This window comes from Hermetia illucens, chromosome 4, assembly GCF_905115235.1.
Source record: "Hermetia illucens chromosome 4, iHerIll2.2.curated.20191125, whole genome shotgun sequence".
Lineage (NCBI taxonomy): Eukaryota > Metazoa > Arthropoda > Insecta > Diptera > Stratiomyidae > Hermetia > Hermetia illucens.
The window spans coordinates 46,749,692-46,768,862 of record NC_051852.1 but is presented as its reverse complement, the minus strand read 5'-3'; the positions used below and the strand labels follow the sequence as shown (position 1 = coordinate 46,768,862).

General features: G+C 38.5%; 1 protein-coding gene across 1 annotated transcript in view; it reads left to right on the top strand.

Annotated features, from left to right (window-relative positions):
- Positions 1-19,171, top strand: part of LOC119654896 (homeobox protein goosecoid) — a 55,967-nt gene that overhangs the window by 31,641 nt on the left and 5,155 nt on the right. The window contains exon 2 of the mRNA XM_038060516.1: positions 5,107-5,435. Within this exon, the coding sequence (XP_037916444.1) occupies positions 5,107-5,435 (329 nt within the window). The remainder of the gene's footprint in view (positions 1-5,106; positions 5,436-19,171) is intronic.

The window sequence follows — 19,171 nt, the reverse complement described above, 5'->3', positions numbered from 1 at the left end:
CAAGTAGATGCAAGAGTACTGGACTTTAACCAACTCCAACAAATAATAAAAGCAAATCCAATTACTCCAATTATAAGAAATTTCACTAGAAAATGACTTTCGGTTCTAATGTCCGCAAAGTTAACTGAAAGACTGAAGTTTAATGAACTCGACCATCGTGCTATCGATATTTCGGACTCTATATTCCTTATATTCTCCCCCCAAAAATGGTACTGCCAGCCATTCAAAAGTTGGAATCTGTAAATTTTTGTTAGCGGGTAAACTCTTACTATGTATTGTTATCCCATACCACGAAGATGCAGCCGCGGCATGTTTCAAATTACAATGTACCAAATCGGGTTTGCCAAGAACTGCGGAGATACTAAAGCAATACACATTATGCTGTTACTCATGGAAAAATACCCTCAAAAGCATCGCTCTCTATACATTGTATTCCTGGATCTAGAGAAGGCGTTTTTACGTGTGCCATACAAACTGATTTGGTACTCAATGCGCATCGTGGCTGAATTAAGTTTTACCACCACCCAAACAGTCGCTTTGCTTTCATCAAGGGAGTATTCTCTTCCTATTCCTCTTTGTTCTTATCATTTATACTATCACACGAGACATCCAATGCCCAGCTCCCTATACCCTGTTTCATCTGATCTCGAGCAACTTGTTTAAAAGTGTCATGATCGCTCCATGAAGCAGAGCCGTCCACTGAGTCTAAACAAAAGGAGGTTTTTGACGACCGGCCCCAATGAAAAAATGACCTGCCGACAACCGAGCAATTTAAGCATTTCAAAGAAAATGCCGAAACGACAAATGCCTAAGAGGAAAAAAAACAAAATTTATCATTTTCGACGGAGGACTTAAGATGACGATTACCAAAGCATTGTCAGCACAGCAATTAATGTGAAGCTCATAACTCAAAAAACTGGTACAGGCCTGCAGCTGCTATGCTCAGTTGGATATCGCTGGTAAGTTAGTTGGTGATGCTCAACTCATTTCATATGGGAGGATTTTGAACACAAAAAAGCTACAAAATCTTAAGTCAATCTAAACATGAATGCGCTTTATAATGCAGATGCCCCTTTACTAATTCTATTCCCTATTCGTCCAACCTTACAAATGGACTGCCTTCACCAAATATGCTGCCTCAAACCCTCCTCCTTTACGTCAGCTTGGGGACAGCATGATACTTACATAGTATAACGGAGTGATGAATTACCTTGCTCTATTGCACTGTCACTTTAGAAATTAGACTCAGTAGAGTGATAACTAGGCTATGGGTCCAATTTCTACTTCACTGATGTGATGAAAAGGCGTCTATTTCACACAGTTTAAATTTTAGAAGGAGCACGTCTATCGCTTCTGTGTTTGCTTGATCATATAACATATGATCGCTTCGCTTCGAATCTTCCCAGGAATTCTCGATAAGTACACATTGTTGTGTAGTAGTTTCTCACCAAGAGATTTTACCACTGACCACCACTGGTCGATCTATCTAGATTTTCATAAACCCCCTTCAATTCATCACCAAAAATTCTGCACATGCTTAACGCTATTATTCTATTCGCTGCTTGGTCGAGTTAATCCCTGAGATTGTTGTTTATATGTTCTTCGATTATGATTGGTGAACTGTTTACATCCTTCATTTCTTCGTCGAAATAATAATAATCTTCTTTGGACCACTACTCAACCCTAATTATTTCTTCAATCTAATCCTCATTTGGAACTTTCTAAATTTGGATTTGGATAAGATATGCCTGTGCCTCATTATCATTATTACACCTATATGGTTCAAAGGATAAGCCAACAGTAGCGGAATAAAGACAAACAAAAATGATAACACCCATGATCGAGACCAGGATACGAACTCGAGCTACAAAACGACCATAGCCGACCAGGCCTCCCACCTCCCAGAGGAATTATGTTTCTAATTTGTCAATGTATAGTGTTAACTACTCTACCTGTTTTGTGAACGGGCGAGCTAATAACAAATATAATTTCCTTCCCTTTGCCTTTTATTTTTATTATTCTACCGACTGGATAGCCTCGGGATCATATTCATCGATAGGGATAATAAAAGCGAACATAATAGAAAAGATATATAATCGTATCTCCATTTATCGACTGACAAATGGAGGTCAACATTCTTGAGATCCTTTTTATATATTTTTTAAATTTTAAATAAAATTAGCTTTCATGACTTGCATTAATTGCCAATAATCTGTGCAATTAAACTCCAGAGAAGCCTGAAGAGAATGACAAAACCTTGTTTTTTATACAAACATTCCAAATTTCAAACCCTACAAATTTTCTCCAAGCCCTAGCGCATACAACTATATCCTTACCTCACACATTTGAATAAAAATAAGAAACTAACTGAACATTAAGTACATCCTATAACTCCGTTTAAACTACAACTATTAAACTGCAAACTTCCTCGTAAACTGACTTCAGGACTATTCCATACAGTATCACAGCACGCTTGAATATCTCCCACGTTAACCATATACAGCCCATACAACGTTCACAGCAGCATTTTATAGGATATGCCCAGCAGCTTCTACTGCAACTTCTTTGACTTTACCCCGATCCCTCATGGTATACCCGTTAAGGAACCAACCATTTGCCTGAAAAAAAGCACGATAACGCTAGTAAGGCCATGTTCCACATTCTGTCCCCTGCTTCCCACTCCCCAGAAACCGACACACGTTTGAGTATACGACGCCAAACAACTTTTGTAAAATTCATGAGCATATCGCGTAATCGTAAATTGCCAATTTCAAGTGTATTTCCCGTCAACAAATTCCTTCCTAAGTTGCCTATTTACGTTATTGAATTTTCCTGGGTATATACGTAGCTTTTTTCAGCTGACTATGAAAAAATCTATGGAGGCTATATCAGTTAATCGGGTGCTGGGAAACCCACGTTTATGGTACTTCAAGCAATTTTCAGAAGCTGAAATAAGCCTCGAGTCCTGATAAAATTTCGACATAGCAAATGGAAGGCACAGAGGGTAGTACTCTAACGAGAAAGAAAACCCAACCTCCTTGGTGGATTCCTCCTTCTGATTTTCTTCCTTTGGATTATTTATCATTTTCCTAGAATGCCACCCAAAAATACAAGCAGGAGAAAAGATGGTACACATCAATATTTTTTTGAAAGGACCAAATACATAGTAACAGTCCTGCTTCGTGTTGCCTTGGACACGAATTTTTCCCGGGGAGGTAGACTGGAGTTTTCAAACTGAGCGGAAAATTCGCCTCCATTTTCATTTTAACAGGACGATGCTATTATTTGTAAGGACACAGGGCTATTTATTGTCAAGTTTCGTACGATAGGGATCCCTTGATAATGTCGTTTAAACTAATTTATTGATTGGTTATTTGCCCGTGTCCTTTTCTTTCTCTACGGCAATTCTCCCGTTGTGCGTGCCTCCGCCATCACTGAGCAAATAAGGACTACTTGAAAATTGGTAATGAAAAGCTTCTTTGGGACGAAGCGGGAGAATGGTGGAATGGCTTCTTTATTGGGTTTTGAATTGGATAAAGGAAATTCAATTAATTCCAATAGATAATTGGGAAACGCTTCTGAAAATTGAGTAGTTAATGTGAATATTAAAAAGGGGATAACGATTGAAAATTCATGGATATAGACTTGTATATTTGCTTGACAACGGTGGGTGAAGGTCCCCAATTTTTCAAGGGCACGTGAATTCAATTTGAGGTTTTGTAAAGTGTATAGATTAGTCAGAGGTTGTTACAAAGGTTAACGTGCTTATTAATAGCTTAATGATTTTGTATTGGATGGTTGGACACGTTAATGGGGATCGAAGAATGACGTACAAAATAATTCCATAGTTATTATTTATTCTTTGAGCTTATTTTAAAGAATTACGCAGTCATATTAGCTCTTAAATATTGCATTTTTCATGAAAATGTACTAAGAAAAGAAACCACAAAGTTCCCATTTAACTTATCTGTCACTATCGCGATTATCCTATGATTAAGGATGAAAAGAAGAAAAGCAATAAATAATTCCTAATAATTTGTGCCAAAAATCAATCGAACATTAAACGGATAACTATTACTCAAAAACGGACCATCCACTCCACACTTCGCCTTGAATGCACGCGGTAAGAACCTTTTTCAAATCCTTCTGAAACCCGAAAACGAAAACAAGTCACGCCCATCATTATTCGCACAAATTGTAACCCTTTTAATATTCTTCTCTTAGCCTATAATTTTGAATCCTTAAACGTCTGCCAGAATGTTGTCAAAATATCGATGATTTTCAATTCACCCTATCTTCCCAAAGATTTCCACACTGTCTAAGGACTTGAAGCAGTCAAGGATACTCGTTCTTAGAATGTCGATTGTCATATGCGTTTTTTTTTCACTTCCTTACACCTTTCAATTGACAAGAGAGAAGAATAGAAAGGATTAAATAGAGCTATTGTGTCTCTATAGGGATAAATAGAGTGTTTGTAAATGGATATCATTTAAATTTGATCTTGATAAGATTGAAGCTGGTTTTTTACAGTATTATCACAATTCTGGAAATTTTTTGATATTTAATATACGAGTAGGTGTATGATTGAGATAATTCTGATCTGAGATCAATTTAATTTTGTGTCGAGACGAATTTCATACAAGTAGGTGTATTGAAAGAAGGGAATAAGTGGCATCTGCTTCAGAACCTGTTTGAAATCGTTGATAGCTTTTTATATTTATTTAATCGAATCTAAGAAAAAAGAAATTTCGTAGGGTAAAATGTTAGATATTGATGCCTTATCTGGGCTAAGACCCCCAGCTCCATTTGAAATTACTAATTCGTAATCATCATCTTTGTCACAGTTCTTAAAATACTATATTAGGTAGTAAAATATAGACCAGAACAATATCCGGGAAATTAAAATTAATGGAATTAATAAAGCATTGAACTACATATCAGTATCAAAGAGCTGTAATTTTTTAGGCTACATCGGAGCACTGAAAGGATAGTGTGCATATTGCGACTGGATAATGTATACATGAACAGATACATTTCTTAAAACAAACAACCATTTTGCATAAGAATTTATGAGGAGCCATTCTGATTTCATTTTTCTCGTTCTAGATCAATCCCGGGGCGATTTCAATGGGTTAACCTCTCCCGACGAGCATTGTGGACATGGCGGCATCGGGAATGGAAGCAGTCTGGCTGGAGAACATTGTTCAGCAGCAGCTGCTGCAGCGGCTGCTGCCTTGGTGGTTGGACATCATGGCGATGGTTTATCACCTGGCGGGAGTAGTAAAAAGAAGAACAAACGACGACATGGAAGAACTATATTTACAAGTAATCAATTGGATGATTTGGAAAAGGCATTTAAGGAAGCCCATTATCCGGATGTTAGTGCAAGAGAAACGTTATCGATGAAAACTGGATTACCGGAAGATAGAATTCAGGTGAGTTTGATTGGCTTTCAGTGTTTTAATCTGAACATGATATGGATAAAAGGACTATCGATTTCTAATTTGAAACCGCCACACATTTGCCGCCAGAAACATGTTTCCTTCATCCATTCAAGCTCACAACAATAATATAGATAAAAAAGCTTTTGGAAGTGGTAATACCTACATATATCGTTTTCTTTTTTTTCGTTAACTCTAAAATGATTACATTGTTTGCAAATCAAAGCGATTATTAACATACAAAATTATTCAACTGGTAATTAGTGAAATTCAGTGTAGTTCTTCATGATATCTACGGCTTTGAAGATCGTTGGCATCAATATGGGTGATACTGGTACTGGCTAATATGGCACCAGTTAACTAGGTATTTAGGGCAAGGTACGAACATGGAGGGCCATTTCGGTGCTAAATATAAGGTTTATTACACGTATGGAATTTTTGCATTTGATTATGCATTTATTTATGTATTTGTTATATTTGTGGACAAAGGGGGTGGAGAGAAATGTTTGTTTGTCGGTACAAACCAATTTGATATACAACTTCACAAAAATTGGCAGCACAGTGCAGGGTGCAAGAGTGGAATTTGTCTGGTGGAAGAAATTCAAAAAAGAACGCAAATACATTCCATACGAAGAACATATCCCCAAGCAGAACATCCACACGATTCGCGACATAGTGGAAGACTAAAAACATTGGAAGTTTCTGGAACCTTAGCACAAATCTTTTTAACCTGTTGAACCCAACAAAGAATTTTTGCAAAGGACCTAAAATTCCGTAAAGTGTACCCGAAGTGGGTTTCTATTCTATTATAGCAGAACAAAAATAAAGACATCTATCAGGCACTCCCAGCACGATTTGAATTTGACAGATCTTAGGTCCATCATTATTCGACTGAGTTCAAACAAGCCAGCTATGGAATGTTGCAAGCAAAAGGAAGCAGTTCTGTGAATCTGCAAATTTGTCTATTATCCTCGTAGGTGCTTGCTAATATTTTTTTTTCAGCTGCCAGGGACGTAGAATTCTGCAATTACTTCTTACAATGAGCATAGTACATTAAACGCAAGTTTACTACTGTAAACTTTTGAGTTTTGTAAGCGTGCCTATCATTCCAAAAGATGTGATCTAACAATTATTGACATTCTTCTCTTCCACGAAAATACTCGGTCTCATTTTAGAAGTGTAACTTTCACAAAATAAAGTTAAGGGGTACACCTTGTTTAATTATTCCCTTTAGAGTCCTCACGTCACTATCAATGGCACAACAACGGTATCAGGTCTAGGCTTTCTTTAATATGGAACTTCAGATATCCCGGTTTCTAGCCGGTGTTGAGCAGTTTGATATACTTAATTAGGGATAACCCTACTTTTCTAAACGTGGTTTTTGGCTTCGAACTTCTTGATTATTCCCAGTGTTGAGCGGATTGTTTTTTAATTAGAGACGGCTCTAGTGTATTTAACCGCAAATATTGATATTTCGGGAGCCAGTTGCTCCCTTCCTCAGATAGTAAGCACCAAGGGAGGGAGCAACTGGCTCCTGAAATATCGATATCTGCGATTAAATACACTAGGGTTGTCCCTCATTAAAGAACAATCTGTTCATTTTTGTTAAACACTGAGAACAAGCAAAAAGTTCGATGGCAAAAACCACGCTTCTTAAACTTTCTATGTGAAAACCTTTACCACGTTGTAATGAAGGCAAAAATTCTCGTCCAAGTTGAACAATGTCATCTACATACGATGGCAAACCTTCAAAATAGTCTAAAAAACTGACAAATTTTTTATGACCGGCTTATGTCAGTTTAGCTGAAGCACAAAGAACCTGACAATACGTGCTTGCTTCCTACTGACTATTAACAGTTAGAAAAAAGAGTTGAATGCTTTGTTCTTTAGCCAGCCATTAACCAAAACCACAGCGTATTTGAGGCTTACCTCATCACAAAGTATGGTATAACTTCGGGTCACAGGATTGCAATGCATCAATGTAGTACTATAATTTAACAAACAGTGAGTCCTTGAGGGTTTTACGTGAGTACCTGTCTGGAAGACTGAATCCCATGGTCTTCTTAAGACACGGATTGATTTTGTGACTACAACCACAGCCTCGCTGTGACAAGCATCAATGGTACCAGTCTATACCAAGTGCATGGCTTAGCATTCATACTAAATCTCTACGGAACTAAGGAGTACGGCACCCGTGTTGAAACGCAACACCACGCCAAGGCCCGAAGGTCTCTTCTCGCTTGAGCATCATCAACAACCCCCATGAAGCTCCCACTAGGAGGACAACCGCAAGCAACTGAGCTGTACTCACATAAAACGGCAGTTCACCCGAAGTATGAGTCCAGGTAAGGTGTCGTGACTATTGCCACTTCAGATGAGTCCCCGTGCAGACTCGGACTTGATCGCCCTGATTAGGCCTTTGGAGCATTCGCCTACTGCATCACGGCCGGCAAGCCAATGCGATACAGCATCTCCCGGTGCCACCACTATGGAGGTTCTCATCGGCCACTTGGTTTTGGTTCAGCCGACAGGGTTGCCGCCCCGTCTTCCTCCCCGCCACCTCTGAGCACCAACAAAAACAAAAAGTTAAATATCTAGGAATGGATGAATGGTGACGATATTCTTAACTAAAAAAAAAAAAGAAGAAAGAAATTAAAATAACAAATTCCCTCTATTCGCCGGCTATAAAAAAAAAACATAGTTTGCTCAGAGTAATATTAGTACTGGTATAGCCATGGAAAAACCAGAGGAAAACCTAAATTTCCTAGAGATTAGGGGGAGCTGAATAATTATGTACGACCATATCACATAGGAGAATATTGCTGAAGGTTTCAAAGCCTATCATGCCAAAAAAAGACAAATAGTAGAGGGGTAAGGCATAGATAGAAAAAGGCCAGCTATAGTCTACTCTTTGCAATACAGGAAAACTATTTCTTGTCTATTCTCAAAAAATCCAGAGATAAATTGGAAACCGAAGGAATCGTCTGTACGTAAGTTGGTACTTCGACTTTCTACAACTGCTACTTTACTACCAGAAGTTTGTCATCAATTAGACTTATCTTTAGGTTAGGAAAACGCCATGGAGTTGTATGTTGCCAATGATATGGTAAAAGCCAAACATAACACTAGAAAATGGTTCACTGCTCCGACATCAACTAAGTGTAGTTTCACGAAAACAAATTGAAAGTTTGAATTTAATGAGTCATGCTTTAAAGCTCAACAAGGACTTATTTTTACACGGAGGTGATAAGAAATCAAAGAGTCCTTATCGCTTTTCACGAATTTATATTATTGTGACTTTTTGGTCAGGTCCATAACCTGATCAAAAACAACTTGAGCTTCCTTTTCACGTTTTCTTATCTAGTTCATCGCCTTCAATTATGATTATTTTTCTAAAATCCTGCGGTCACACTTAGTCGCATCAACTTACTCTTCTATATCTGGTAGTCTTTAAATTCTTGTGCCTCTCCCTGAAATGATTGAAGAAATTGATACTAAATTTTGTGGACATATGTCAACTATAAAATCCCCAATGCCATGCAACTCATACCGATGTCTTTTCAATATAAACTTAATAAGAGAATATTGCTCCTCTTAAATTCACCCAAGAAGTCTAATTTTACGGAAATAGAAATCATTACACTGAGAACGATACTGCAATTCCTATCGTAAATAACAAATTAGAGTAGACCAAAGTCATTTTTTCGCGTGGGCTAACTGTATCTTAGCACATCCGACATTGTCAGTATCATATCAAAAGATGACTGTCATTCACTTTTTAGGCAACGCCGACCGCTTCAATAGGAGTGGTGGATACATTATCATCTATTGCATTAAAATTATGAACTGAACAACATCAAAGTTCTTAGTCTGACGGTTTAACGCCCTTTTCTTGTCAGTACTATTGGACAGGGTAATGAAAGTTGATCAATTTGTATACTTAGAAAGTGTTATTTCTGCCGGCGGCAGCTTCGAATTTCATATTGGCTGTTGCCAATAGCATTAGATGCGCCTTCGCTATTCGGTGTAAAGTTTTCAAATTGAACGATTTCATTGCCAACAAATTGAGGCTGGAGAAAATAATTAACACTGTTACCCAAAAGCTCCAAGCCAACGCCAGCACCTGTCTTCGCTGTTTTGGCCTGATACAATCCCTAATGAAGAATTTCGTCTGCGCGAGGTACCGGTATACGTATAATGATACGAATACAGGACAAAAATTATGCGGCCCGTTTTTCCATTGACATTTCCATTCCGACCCCCGAGAAAGTCCGGTCCTGGGGGGGAATCCTCCTCTTTCTACCCCGTCTCGCCAAACCTGTATTTTAATCAATTATATTTGGATATATTTGGAATTTTAAGGACGTATTCTCACAGAGAACATGCATGAAAAGAAAATTTCAAAGTTACAAGTGAGGTTAATCCCTTAATAAAAGTTTCGAATCTAGAAGCACCCATGAAGTCTTTATACCCCTTTTGTCATTTTGTCTTTGCTTTTGCTCCAAGATATTATTAATCATATTTTTCGCTTGAATGTCTGCTAACACATGGTATGAAGGGAATTCATCTTGGTTTACTGCTGACTAGAGGTCTATGTAGACCTACTTTCAGACTCAACATGTCTGAACACAAAAGAATAGCTACTCTGCAGAATTTAATGCTAAAAACTTGCGCTTCGTGTAGCAACTAGAGAGGGCAAAAAGTTCCGACACAACAAACTCGTAATAATGCAATATAAAAATAAATAAGTAAATTATCCCGACCAATTATTTGATATCAACAAATAGAGAGAACTTCATTCAAAATATCAAAATGGAAGACCAAAAGTTTTAGGGCAATATCGAATATACGGAGGTTCTGAAAAATATGCTTATATGTAAGTGCGGTTACAAAACAATATTCAACGTTTCGAAACCGGAAAAAAAATAAAATGAAATTAATAACGTATCTAAAAATCATTGACATCGCATACAAAAACAGATTCGATCAGTATCTTTCAATACTTTCGGAACATTCACACATGCTCCTACACTCGCCTTTAATCCTTCATCGCACCTTTAAAAGGATTTGAATTCAATCCATGCCGGGCGGCAACATAATTGAAAAAGAACATTTTGTGGCTCTTTATGTCCACATCAAACTAAATTGGGAATGAAGACAAAGTAAGGGTTGGTCCTTTGTGGCTGTTATCGCATCTCATCAGTCAATGGCACGTGTCATATTAGGAAATTGGTTTGATTTTCCTGCATGGAATATTCGGACTCAAACTAATCATCTACGTATCGATCCGGACACCTAATTATATTTTTGCGGTTTGTTGGTCTAATGATAATTTAATTACAGTTGCTAAGGCGCTCCGGGAGTCGTGGAGAACCCGACATTTTCGAACTTCATTTGCTTTGACTATCTGGGACTGGGATTTGGCAGCTACCAAGCGGATAACTTTCCATTGTTGTCAAGACGATATTGAAACAATTGAAACCTTCTAACAACAATGCACCTTTCTCAGACTGTTTAGCAATTTTCTCACTGCTTTCCCCCAGTTTTCATCTTCCACTGAAAGAAACAATAGAATTTCCGACTACACCAACGAATTTAAAACCCTGCACTTGCACCGCGCACCACCATCTAACAAAAGTAGTAACAAAACACCGCTAGTTGCCAATGAACAAAAGGCTGACGAAAATCATGGCGCCGTTGTATTCTGCATGCATGAAAAAGAGAAAAAGGTGAATTGTTTCTTCCTATTCACATTCTCATACCCGTTTAGACCTCCCTGAAAAAAGAACATAGCGAGTGAGCGGTATGAGTGAATCAGAAAATAAAACTTGACAAAAAGAAGTGAAAATTTGAATATTACCACATGCAGATTTTTCAAGTACAAAAAGTACGTAATGTGCACGAACCCCGTAATCCACAATTCAGAGGGCCTGTGGAGAGTTCTTTTCAAGGCGGAAGAGGTGTGATAGTGGGAGAGAAAATTAAGCATAGCATAAGAAATAAATACAATAGCATTGTACAATCGTATGCGCCATTTATACAATATGGCGGCTAATAATTTTCGCCCACATTCCCAGTCGCCAGCATCTTTTGTTTCTTTTGATGCCGGTCAGCATGTTGTAACCTGGTTTTTGAATATATTACCCGACTAAGCAAGAAATTGTTTAATAGTCCACTTTTTGTATTGTATTGTTTTTTCTTTGTTTTGGACTTCATTTTCCCATTGGCCTCAGACTTTGCTTAGCGTAGGAAATATGGAAATCTTAACGTTTAGTGAAGAAAAGTAGGTGGAACTTGTTCGTACTGCTTGGTCTCTGTAACAATTTCCCAATTCAAAATGGAGACTGTTGGATTATTTAAATGAGTATACATATGAAGCATTCTGTAGAATACAGCTTTTGCGCCATTTTTCTGGTTAACTGCGCAATTTCATGTGAAAATAATTAAACAAGAAATTAAACTTGAATCCAAACTGTAATGTAAGTAAACCCTGAAAAAAAACAGGTAGGCCACGGGATCACAAAAACCTCCTGCCATTGGCTTAAATGCATAGATAACGCAAGAAACGTTATACCTCACATCTGGGATAGTGAAAGAATAGGCCTCCTCGATAATGATTACCGCTCGTCCTTAGCATTAACACCAAATAACCACTGGGAAATTAGTTACATCCCCTGAACATGTGTAGTGAAAACAAAGCTGAACAAGCTTTGAGCAGGGACGGTGGTTTCATGGCGCTCTTGGCACCCTATCTTCACAAATTAAAGCCGCCACAAACATAAATTATAAAATCTATGAATCTCTAGGGGTCTAACAAATATGAAACTGAATGCTTCCGTTTTCAATTTGAAAGTGATTAGACTCCAAACGTTTATTACTTCAGTTTATTCGTTCCGAACTGATAATCTGGTATCATTTCCACATTCAGTTACTCCTTAGTGAAGTCTCTAATAGACGAACCATTAAAAAGTTACTTCTAAATAGTTTTTCTTCGACTTTTAAACAGGAAACTCATCAGACAAGGCCTCATTTTCGGTCACGTTACTTCCAGGGCAGAGGTAACGCAGTGTCTGATAAGTTGCCTCTGCCCGTGGTGACGAAACCGTTAGTCTTCTTCATTATAATGAGAACTTGGTTGCTAAGTCTAAAAGAGGTATCCGTGAGAGCAAGCTGATCTCCAGTTGGTCCGATCCGGCATCAAGTAGATGTGGCCTTAGGATCTCTAATCCCTAATCCTCTAATCCCAATCCATCTTCCCAGAAGCGCTCCTCATGTTAAACTTGTCCATTCTTCAGTTTCAATCACCCTGACCAACATCGAAGAGAATGAATTGCAACTAGATCGTAAAGTCACAATCCCGCAAAAGATTCAAACTATAACCAAAAGTGTAACCTTTTGCCCTACACAGCTATTTAAAAATCAGCTTGAGTTTATGGAGCCCAACTCCGAGGATAAGAAAGCATCTTAAACATTGGGGTGCTTCACCGAGCGCAATAGAAGGTATTGATATGTGAAGACGAGAATGGGCTGTGTGAATGCGCTTGGAACGGCTCCTCCTCCGAAGGAAAATGACTTCGTAGCTTGAGGCTGCGCCAGAGTAGCTGGTGCTGCATTTCCAAATGCGAAAGGCGATGATTTTGGTGCTGGGGCACTGCCACCAAATTTCCTGCCACTGATTTGAATAGTCCGTTGCGATTATTACCGTCGGGGTCACCACCATCAATTAACATCATAATATTTTAATTAAAAATTTATTTATTGAATGATGCATATCAATTTTAATCAATTAAATGTAAGTGTGCAAATATTTATTCGATCTATTTTTGATTCATGTAGAGCACCTGAAAAGGACTATTATATTTTTTGTTTTTTGAATATTAATAATAACAAGGCACGGTCGGCAGCTGGCTGACTCGAGCCCGGTTCCTACACCGGCCCCGTGGCTGTCATCCTCCTACCGACAAGTAGAGAGCTGCTCAGCCGGGTCTGATTCGAGTTGCTCAGTCGCGGTGAGTTGTGATGCGCTACTTTGGTATGGAGCGCCTTCTAAACATCATCATCATCATTCCAGTTTAGTTGTGCCTTAATAAGGGACCCCAGAAATTCCGATTTTGTGCCAAGGTCCACCAATTTGATATACCTAAATGCCGTATGTCATCCTGACCCATGTCATCGCTCCTTCTAAGGCAGGGTCTACTACGTCTTACTCTTATAGACTTTTCGGGCTGAATCATCCACATCCATACGGATTAATTGACCCTTTCACAGCAACCCATTAAGCCGAATTTTGTCGACAATCAGATGGTCGTAGTATGGCTCATATATAGGGTACGGAGTCGTCCATCCTGCAAGCTGCCAAAAATTCGTCCGAGGGTTCTTCTCTCGAATGCCGCTAAAAATCCGCAATTTTTCTTGCTAAGTACCTAAATCCTATATAGTAAGAGCTCTGACCCTGAGACGTTTTGAGTGGAACAGTTTTTGCAAGCTGCAACAGATTCTGTCAGCTGCCAACAAACATGCTCGGATTTTTTCATCGTATCTATTACCAGTTATGCTTTTCGACCCTAGATAGGAATGATCAATGGTCTCAAAGTTGTAGTCTCCTATCTTCATTGTTTTCATTTGATCAGTACCATTTGTTGTTCTTTCTCTCGTTTTTGGTGCTGCTGCTGGCATTCCGATTTGTCTCATTAATGTACAGTTTTACCCTGGCTATGCTACATAGGTAACCTTGTCGATGGAAAGATGGTGAAACTGACTGACATATTCCAACAGTTTTTCCATTGTTTGTTGCACTGAGAAAATCTGATCTGTTACTGAATTGCATGGAGTGAAGCCTCTTAGGTATGGGCCCTTGATGCTCCAAGCGATAAAGTCATCCGACCTGGCAAGATAGCGGAAATATCTTATAGATGATACTCCTCAACGTGATACCTCTATAATTGCTGTACTGCGTTATATCCCCCTTTTTATGTATGGAATTTTTTGCCAGTCGTAATGGATTGATTCGCTGTCCCACATCGTGAACATAAGTTAATGGATGCTTGGTGTAATTGATCGCATCCAGAATTAATAAGTTAGGCTGTAATTCTATCGTCCGTCGTCTTCAGTTGGTGGGACTTCCAACTCCCCGATATGCTGGTTGTTGAGCAGTTCATCAAAATACTCAACCCATCTCTCCAATATGTCCTTACGGTCGGATGAGCATCGAGGTGCATGTGGTTTCATCCTCTTGACTTCTTGGTAAAACTTCTGTGCCTGGTTTCGATTACTCCCTGTACTTTTCGAGTTTACAGACTTGAAACCTACCCCGAACACATAGTTACTGGATGGCTACTATAATATATGATATAGTGGCTCTTCTCCAGGAAACCGGTCCATGTTCACCGCGTTTCTTCTAACGCTTTTACACAAGTCTTATATTGAGACAGTGTATCGATTAACATTCGATCTGTACAGGGAGCACACTTTCCATGATAAAATGCGCCAATCGTTAGTCTGTTTTCGTTGATGTCGTTGTAATATCCATCCAGTCCGAGGCTCCTTTTGTGGCTTCAAAACGAGTTGTTTTCCATATATGGTTGTCAGCCTACCCAACTCATTCATTCTTCTCTGTCTGCAGTTTTTCATTAAGAAAAAAACTCCTGCGATCACCACGTGGAGGTGGAGATGAAGCTTAGTAGCGGATTTGTTGTTGTTGGTTCATCAGACATTTCCCAGGATTTATGTTCCATTGTGCGTACCAATCCACGTTTTCGCCTTGGGACCCATTGCAGCCACTTTAGTTATGCATTCATGAAAACAATACAGTTTTCGCATGAATAATATTTACATTCAAGAAAAGCAGATTATCATCAACGGCGCAACAACTGGTGAAATTCAAAATTGGCCGATAAATGCAGTTACATTATCAATACAATTAAAGTAATGAGGGCGATATCCCCACAAAAGGGAGAAACATAAAGCAAGGATAAACGTCCATCTACCTGGAACCACGATTTTAACATAAGTTCAAGGCTGAGACTAATCCGCGCTAACATTAGTTGAACACTTTCTCCAAAAACTAACTAGCTAAAAATAGCAGCTCAGCAATGCTAATTAGTGGAGATAGCAGCGTGCTTAGTACTAGTAAGCTTAGAGGCACTTGAGAAAAGTTGGTAACCGAAAGGCAGAGGTAGATTTTCTCTCCAAGACTCTGACTCCACAATGGTAAGTATAACTAGAATTTACTTCTGGCGTCATACTATTCACTATCAAGCGTGTTCTAAATGGTTAGCCCGTAATTGGGAATTTGAAATTAATCATCCTGGCTGGTGAAAATTTTTGTAAAGGAACCAAACGTCACTAAAGCGACATTCGAGGTTCGTCTAGGGGCAGAACATGACAAACTTTTTAACCGCACCTTCCTTCTCAGTCTGTTTCTATCTCCACGCGACTGCACTTCATATCCACCTGTCCGGCTTCATAGAAAACACTTCGAAAGGGTTTTCTTCAACGAAGAATATTCACAAATTGGCAAAAACCATCTAACGACACAGCCAGGAGGCCTTTGCCTAAAAGTACCAAATAATAGTAACATAACCGTCAGTGTTTCGAATTGCAGATCCCTCAATTTCTTTAACGTGATCTAGTCTATGCAGTTACCATATACTTCTATATGGAACATAGCGCGTCGACCTCAACGTGCGGGTGAGGGTCTTTTGCAATGTATTTCCGCCCCCACCCGGAAAGCCTCTCCTCCGATCATTGTGCCTTGTAGTTTTCTATTGAGGGGAATACGATGATTATGGTATAATTATTTGTTATTATTTATTAGTAAATTTTATATTTTACTGGAATTTCCTTCAAATCTTTGCCCAATCCTCATTTTCCAAAATCCCCGAGCAATGCATCTGCCTCATTCGAAAATGTTTGAGCTCAAGCTACACTTTCAAATTCAACCTGGTTCAGTTTAACTCATCCTTTCACACACTAATACCATCCCAAGAGACCACTCACTAACTTCCAGTAGACCCAAAATAACAATTACATTTGTTCAAATCAAAGTAGCCCCGGTACCAAATTAACCCAACCCTCGTTGTCATTACCCTTACACTGCGAACATAATGATGAATGTTGAGTGATATTTTCTCAAACTTAATCGAAATTTATCAGTTGTAGTCTTCCGATTCCCATGACTCCTTAGCGCAAGTGAATCTTCACGAAATGCCTCAGTGGCCAGCTATTCAATCCTGCGAACATCGTCCTAAACGGTGCTATGAACATTGTCACCCCATTATCATAACGTTGCGATTCCGCAGCACCGCATACACTTTACCACATCGCATTCGTACATTAATGTTCCATGTAATGCTCTATAAACATCGACATAATTGAATTTTGGACAAACCATCCACTTGACTAAGTCTCTTAGGACCTTACATTGTTTATCATCTTGCCTTATCCTCATTGTTAGTTATAATCGGGGGAAAATTGAGAACCAGCATTCATTGAAGGGTAACTCGGTGCATTTTGATAGTGTTCGTGAGACTGGCGATAGTGGGTGACGCAAAGGAGAGGGTTTAATCAGACATTGTCACGAATAAATGTTACAAGGATTTGTGTTGAACCAATTCAGCATAGTGAACTGTTGTACTGATTTCGGTTGTGAAAATAATTCCAAATACTGAGAATAAAAATAAATCCAAATAATCAAATTATAAAAGTTTGCATACAGAAATAATTTGATTTATAAAGCACGCATTGAAAAACGTCCTTATTTCTAGAATTTTAAATTTGAATACGTCGCCACACTCCCCTACATCTACCAATACACATTCACAATTATAGCAATTTCATTCAAGTACTTTCTGCACCATTAAATTCAATTTCACACACAAACACGAGGATCACGACCAAGGGCAAACTTGTAAATTTTCCATTGCGTATTTCATTATTACTCAGCAAATTTTCGCAACCGAACCCTTTTTCTCGAACTAGAAACCCTAAAGACACAAACATACACACATACAATAATAATTACTATTATTGTTGTTGCTTTTGCAGTCAATGTAAATGATTAACATAATTCAACATTTCTGAAGATTTAATAGGCACGGAAAAAAGAAATTTGGGGTGTAATCGTTTAGTAATAATTTGTAAAAGGTTTCCGGTTATCAGAAAGGCGAATTTAATTTGAAATTATGCTAAAATTTGTAGATGAGGAAAAATTTACAATTTGATTATAAGCTCTGTGATATTGTTTATTGGATTATTTACGAATGATTTAACAATATGGAGAATTTAGCGTGTTAAGTTAATGGGGCTCTGAAAAGTAGATAATGTTATGATTTAGATACATGCATTCAGTTTGGAGAACTCGTAATTTATCCGTATTTTCTTAAAATCTTCATATTTGCAAGGACAGCTTTTCAGGGGTTGACCTAAATATGGTTGATGCATAAAAATTATAATACAGCTTTTTAGCATACAGCTTTTTAGCATACACCTGTTTGCGCCAAAAGCCCACATGACCTTCTGCAAGAGCTTAACTATAAGGGTCTTGTATATTTGTGAAAATTCTGGAAACATTTAAGTCGAAGTAAACTTGAAAACTAGTTTTCAAAGAGTTGAGTTTGTCTAAATTTCAAATTTCTACCAACCCCATTTTCAATTAATAAGTAGCTAGGTATCTTCAGCTGCACTGCTTCCATTTTCCTTCGCCGCTTCTTCCTATTTGACTTGCCACGATGACATCCTTCATGTTCATATTTTGAGCCTGGCACAATTTGTGCACAATTCCATCACTCTTCCCCTGTGCGTTATGGCCAAGAAGTCCGTATCATCTGAGTTTCACTCTCTGCCGGGGTTTTAGGGCCACAGGAAGAAAATCCCGGTCGCGGAGTGCGGGCTCCATCACAAATTGCTTAATTAACTCAATTTTTTAAAAACTCTATTCCCGGGTCCCTTGATAAAAAACATAAACATAAATTTTGCGGGTTGCTTTGATAAGGTGCTTTCGTTCTCTTGTTGAAAGGGTTTCCAGCGATTTATAGACTCAAGAAAAATCTCAAATAAGCATTTTAAGTCTCCTGTAAAATATCTTCGAAAATGTCGAAGCCGGGTGTTTGGTTGAAATCTGGTAAAGGTATAAATCAAACAATGTTGAATTAGGCATATATCCAATGTGGTTAGAAAAACAAGTGGGAAACCGGAAGCTCGACGCTTGAGATATGAAAGGTTTTGTTTATTTCTTGTGTAGGTTTAAATGATTTTGGGTAGTTGCTGAAAATGACTCCGTTAAAGAAATGATCTAAGCCCTGCACTCCCCCCTTTCCAGCAAAGATCAAAACTAATATTGCTTTCGGAAAGTACTAATTGAGAGCTTTCATTTGATACCGAATATGATTATATTCGGTGAAAAAAGATTTACACGCCCCTTTTTCATGTATAAGGATCCCGCCTTAAACTCAATGTAGAAAGATGCAACTCACTGCGGGTACGGGTGTTCACCTGCCCACCAAATTTCGTGTCAATCCATATAGCCGTTTGTGAGAAAAAAGCGTGTGGTAGATAGACGGATATGTGGAGTACATCACGATCAATTATTCTTTTTTGTTTCTTTAAGAAATACCCATTTGATGTCGGATCTGACCACTTGAAGAGCAGTTTTCTCTGACTTTTTTTGGTCCACGGATCTCTGTTTTTGAGATGAATTGTCGTCTGATGCGTTACCTCTACCGTAGACGAAA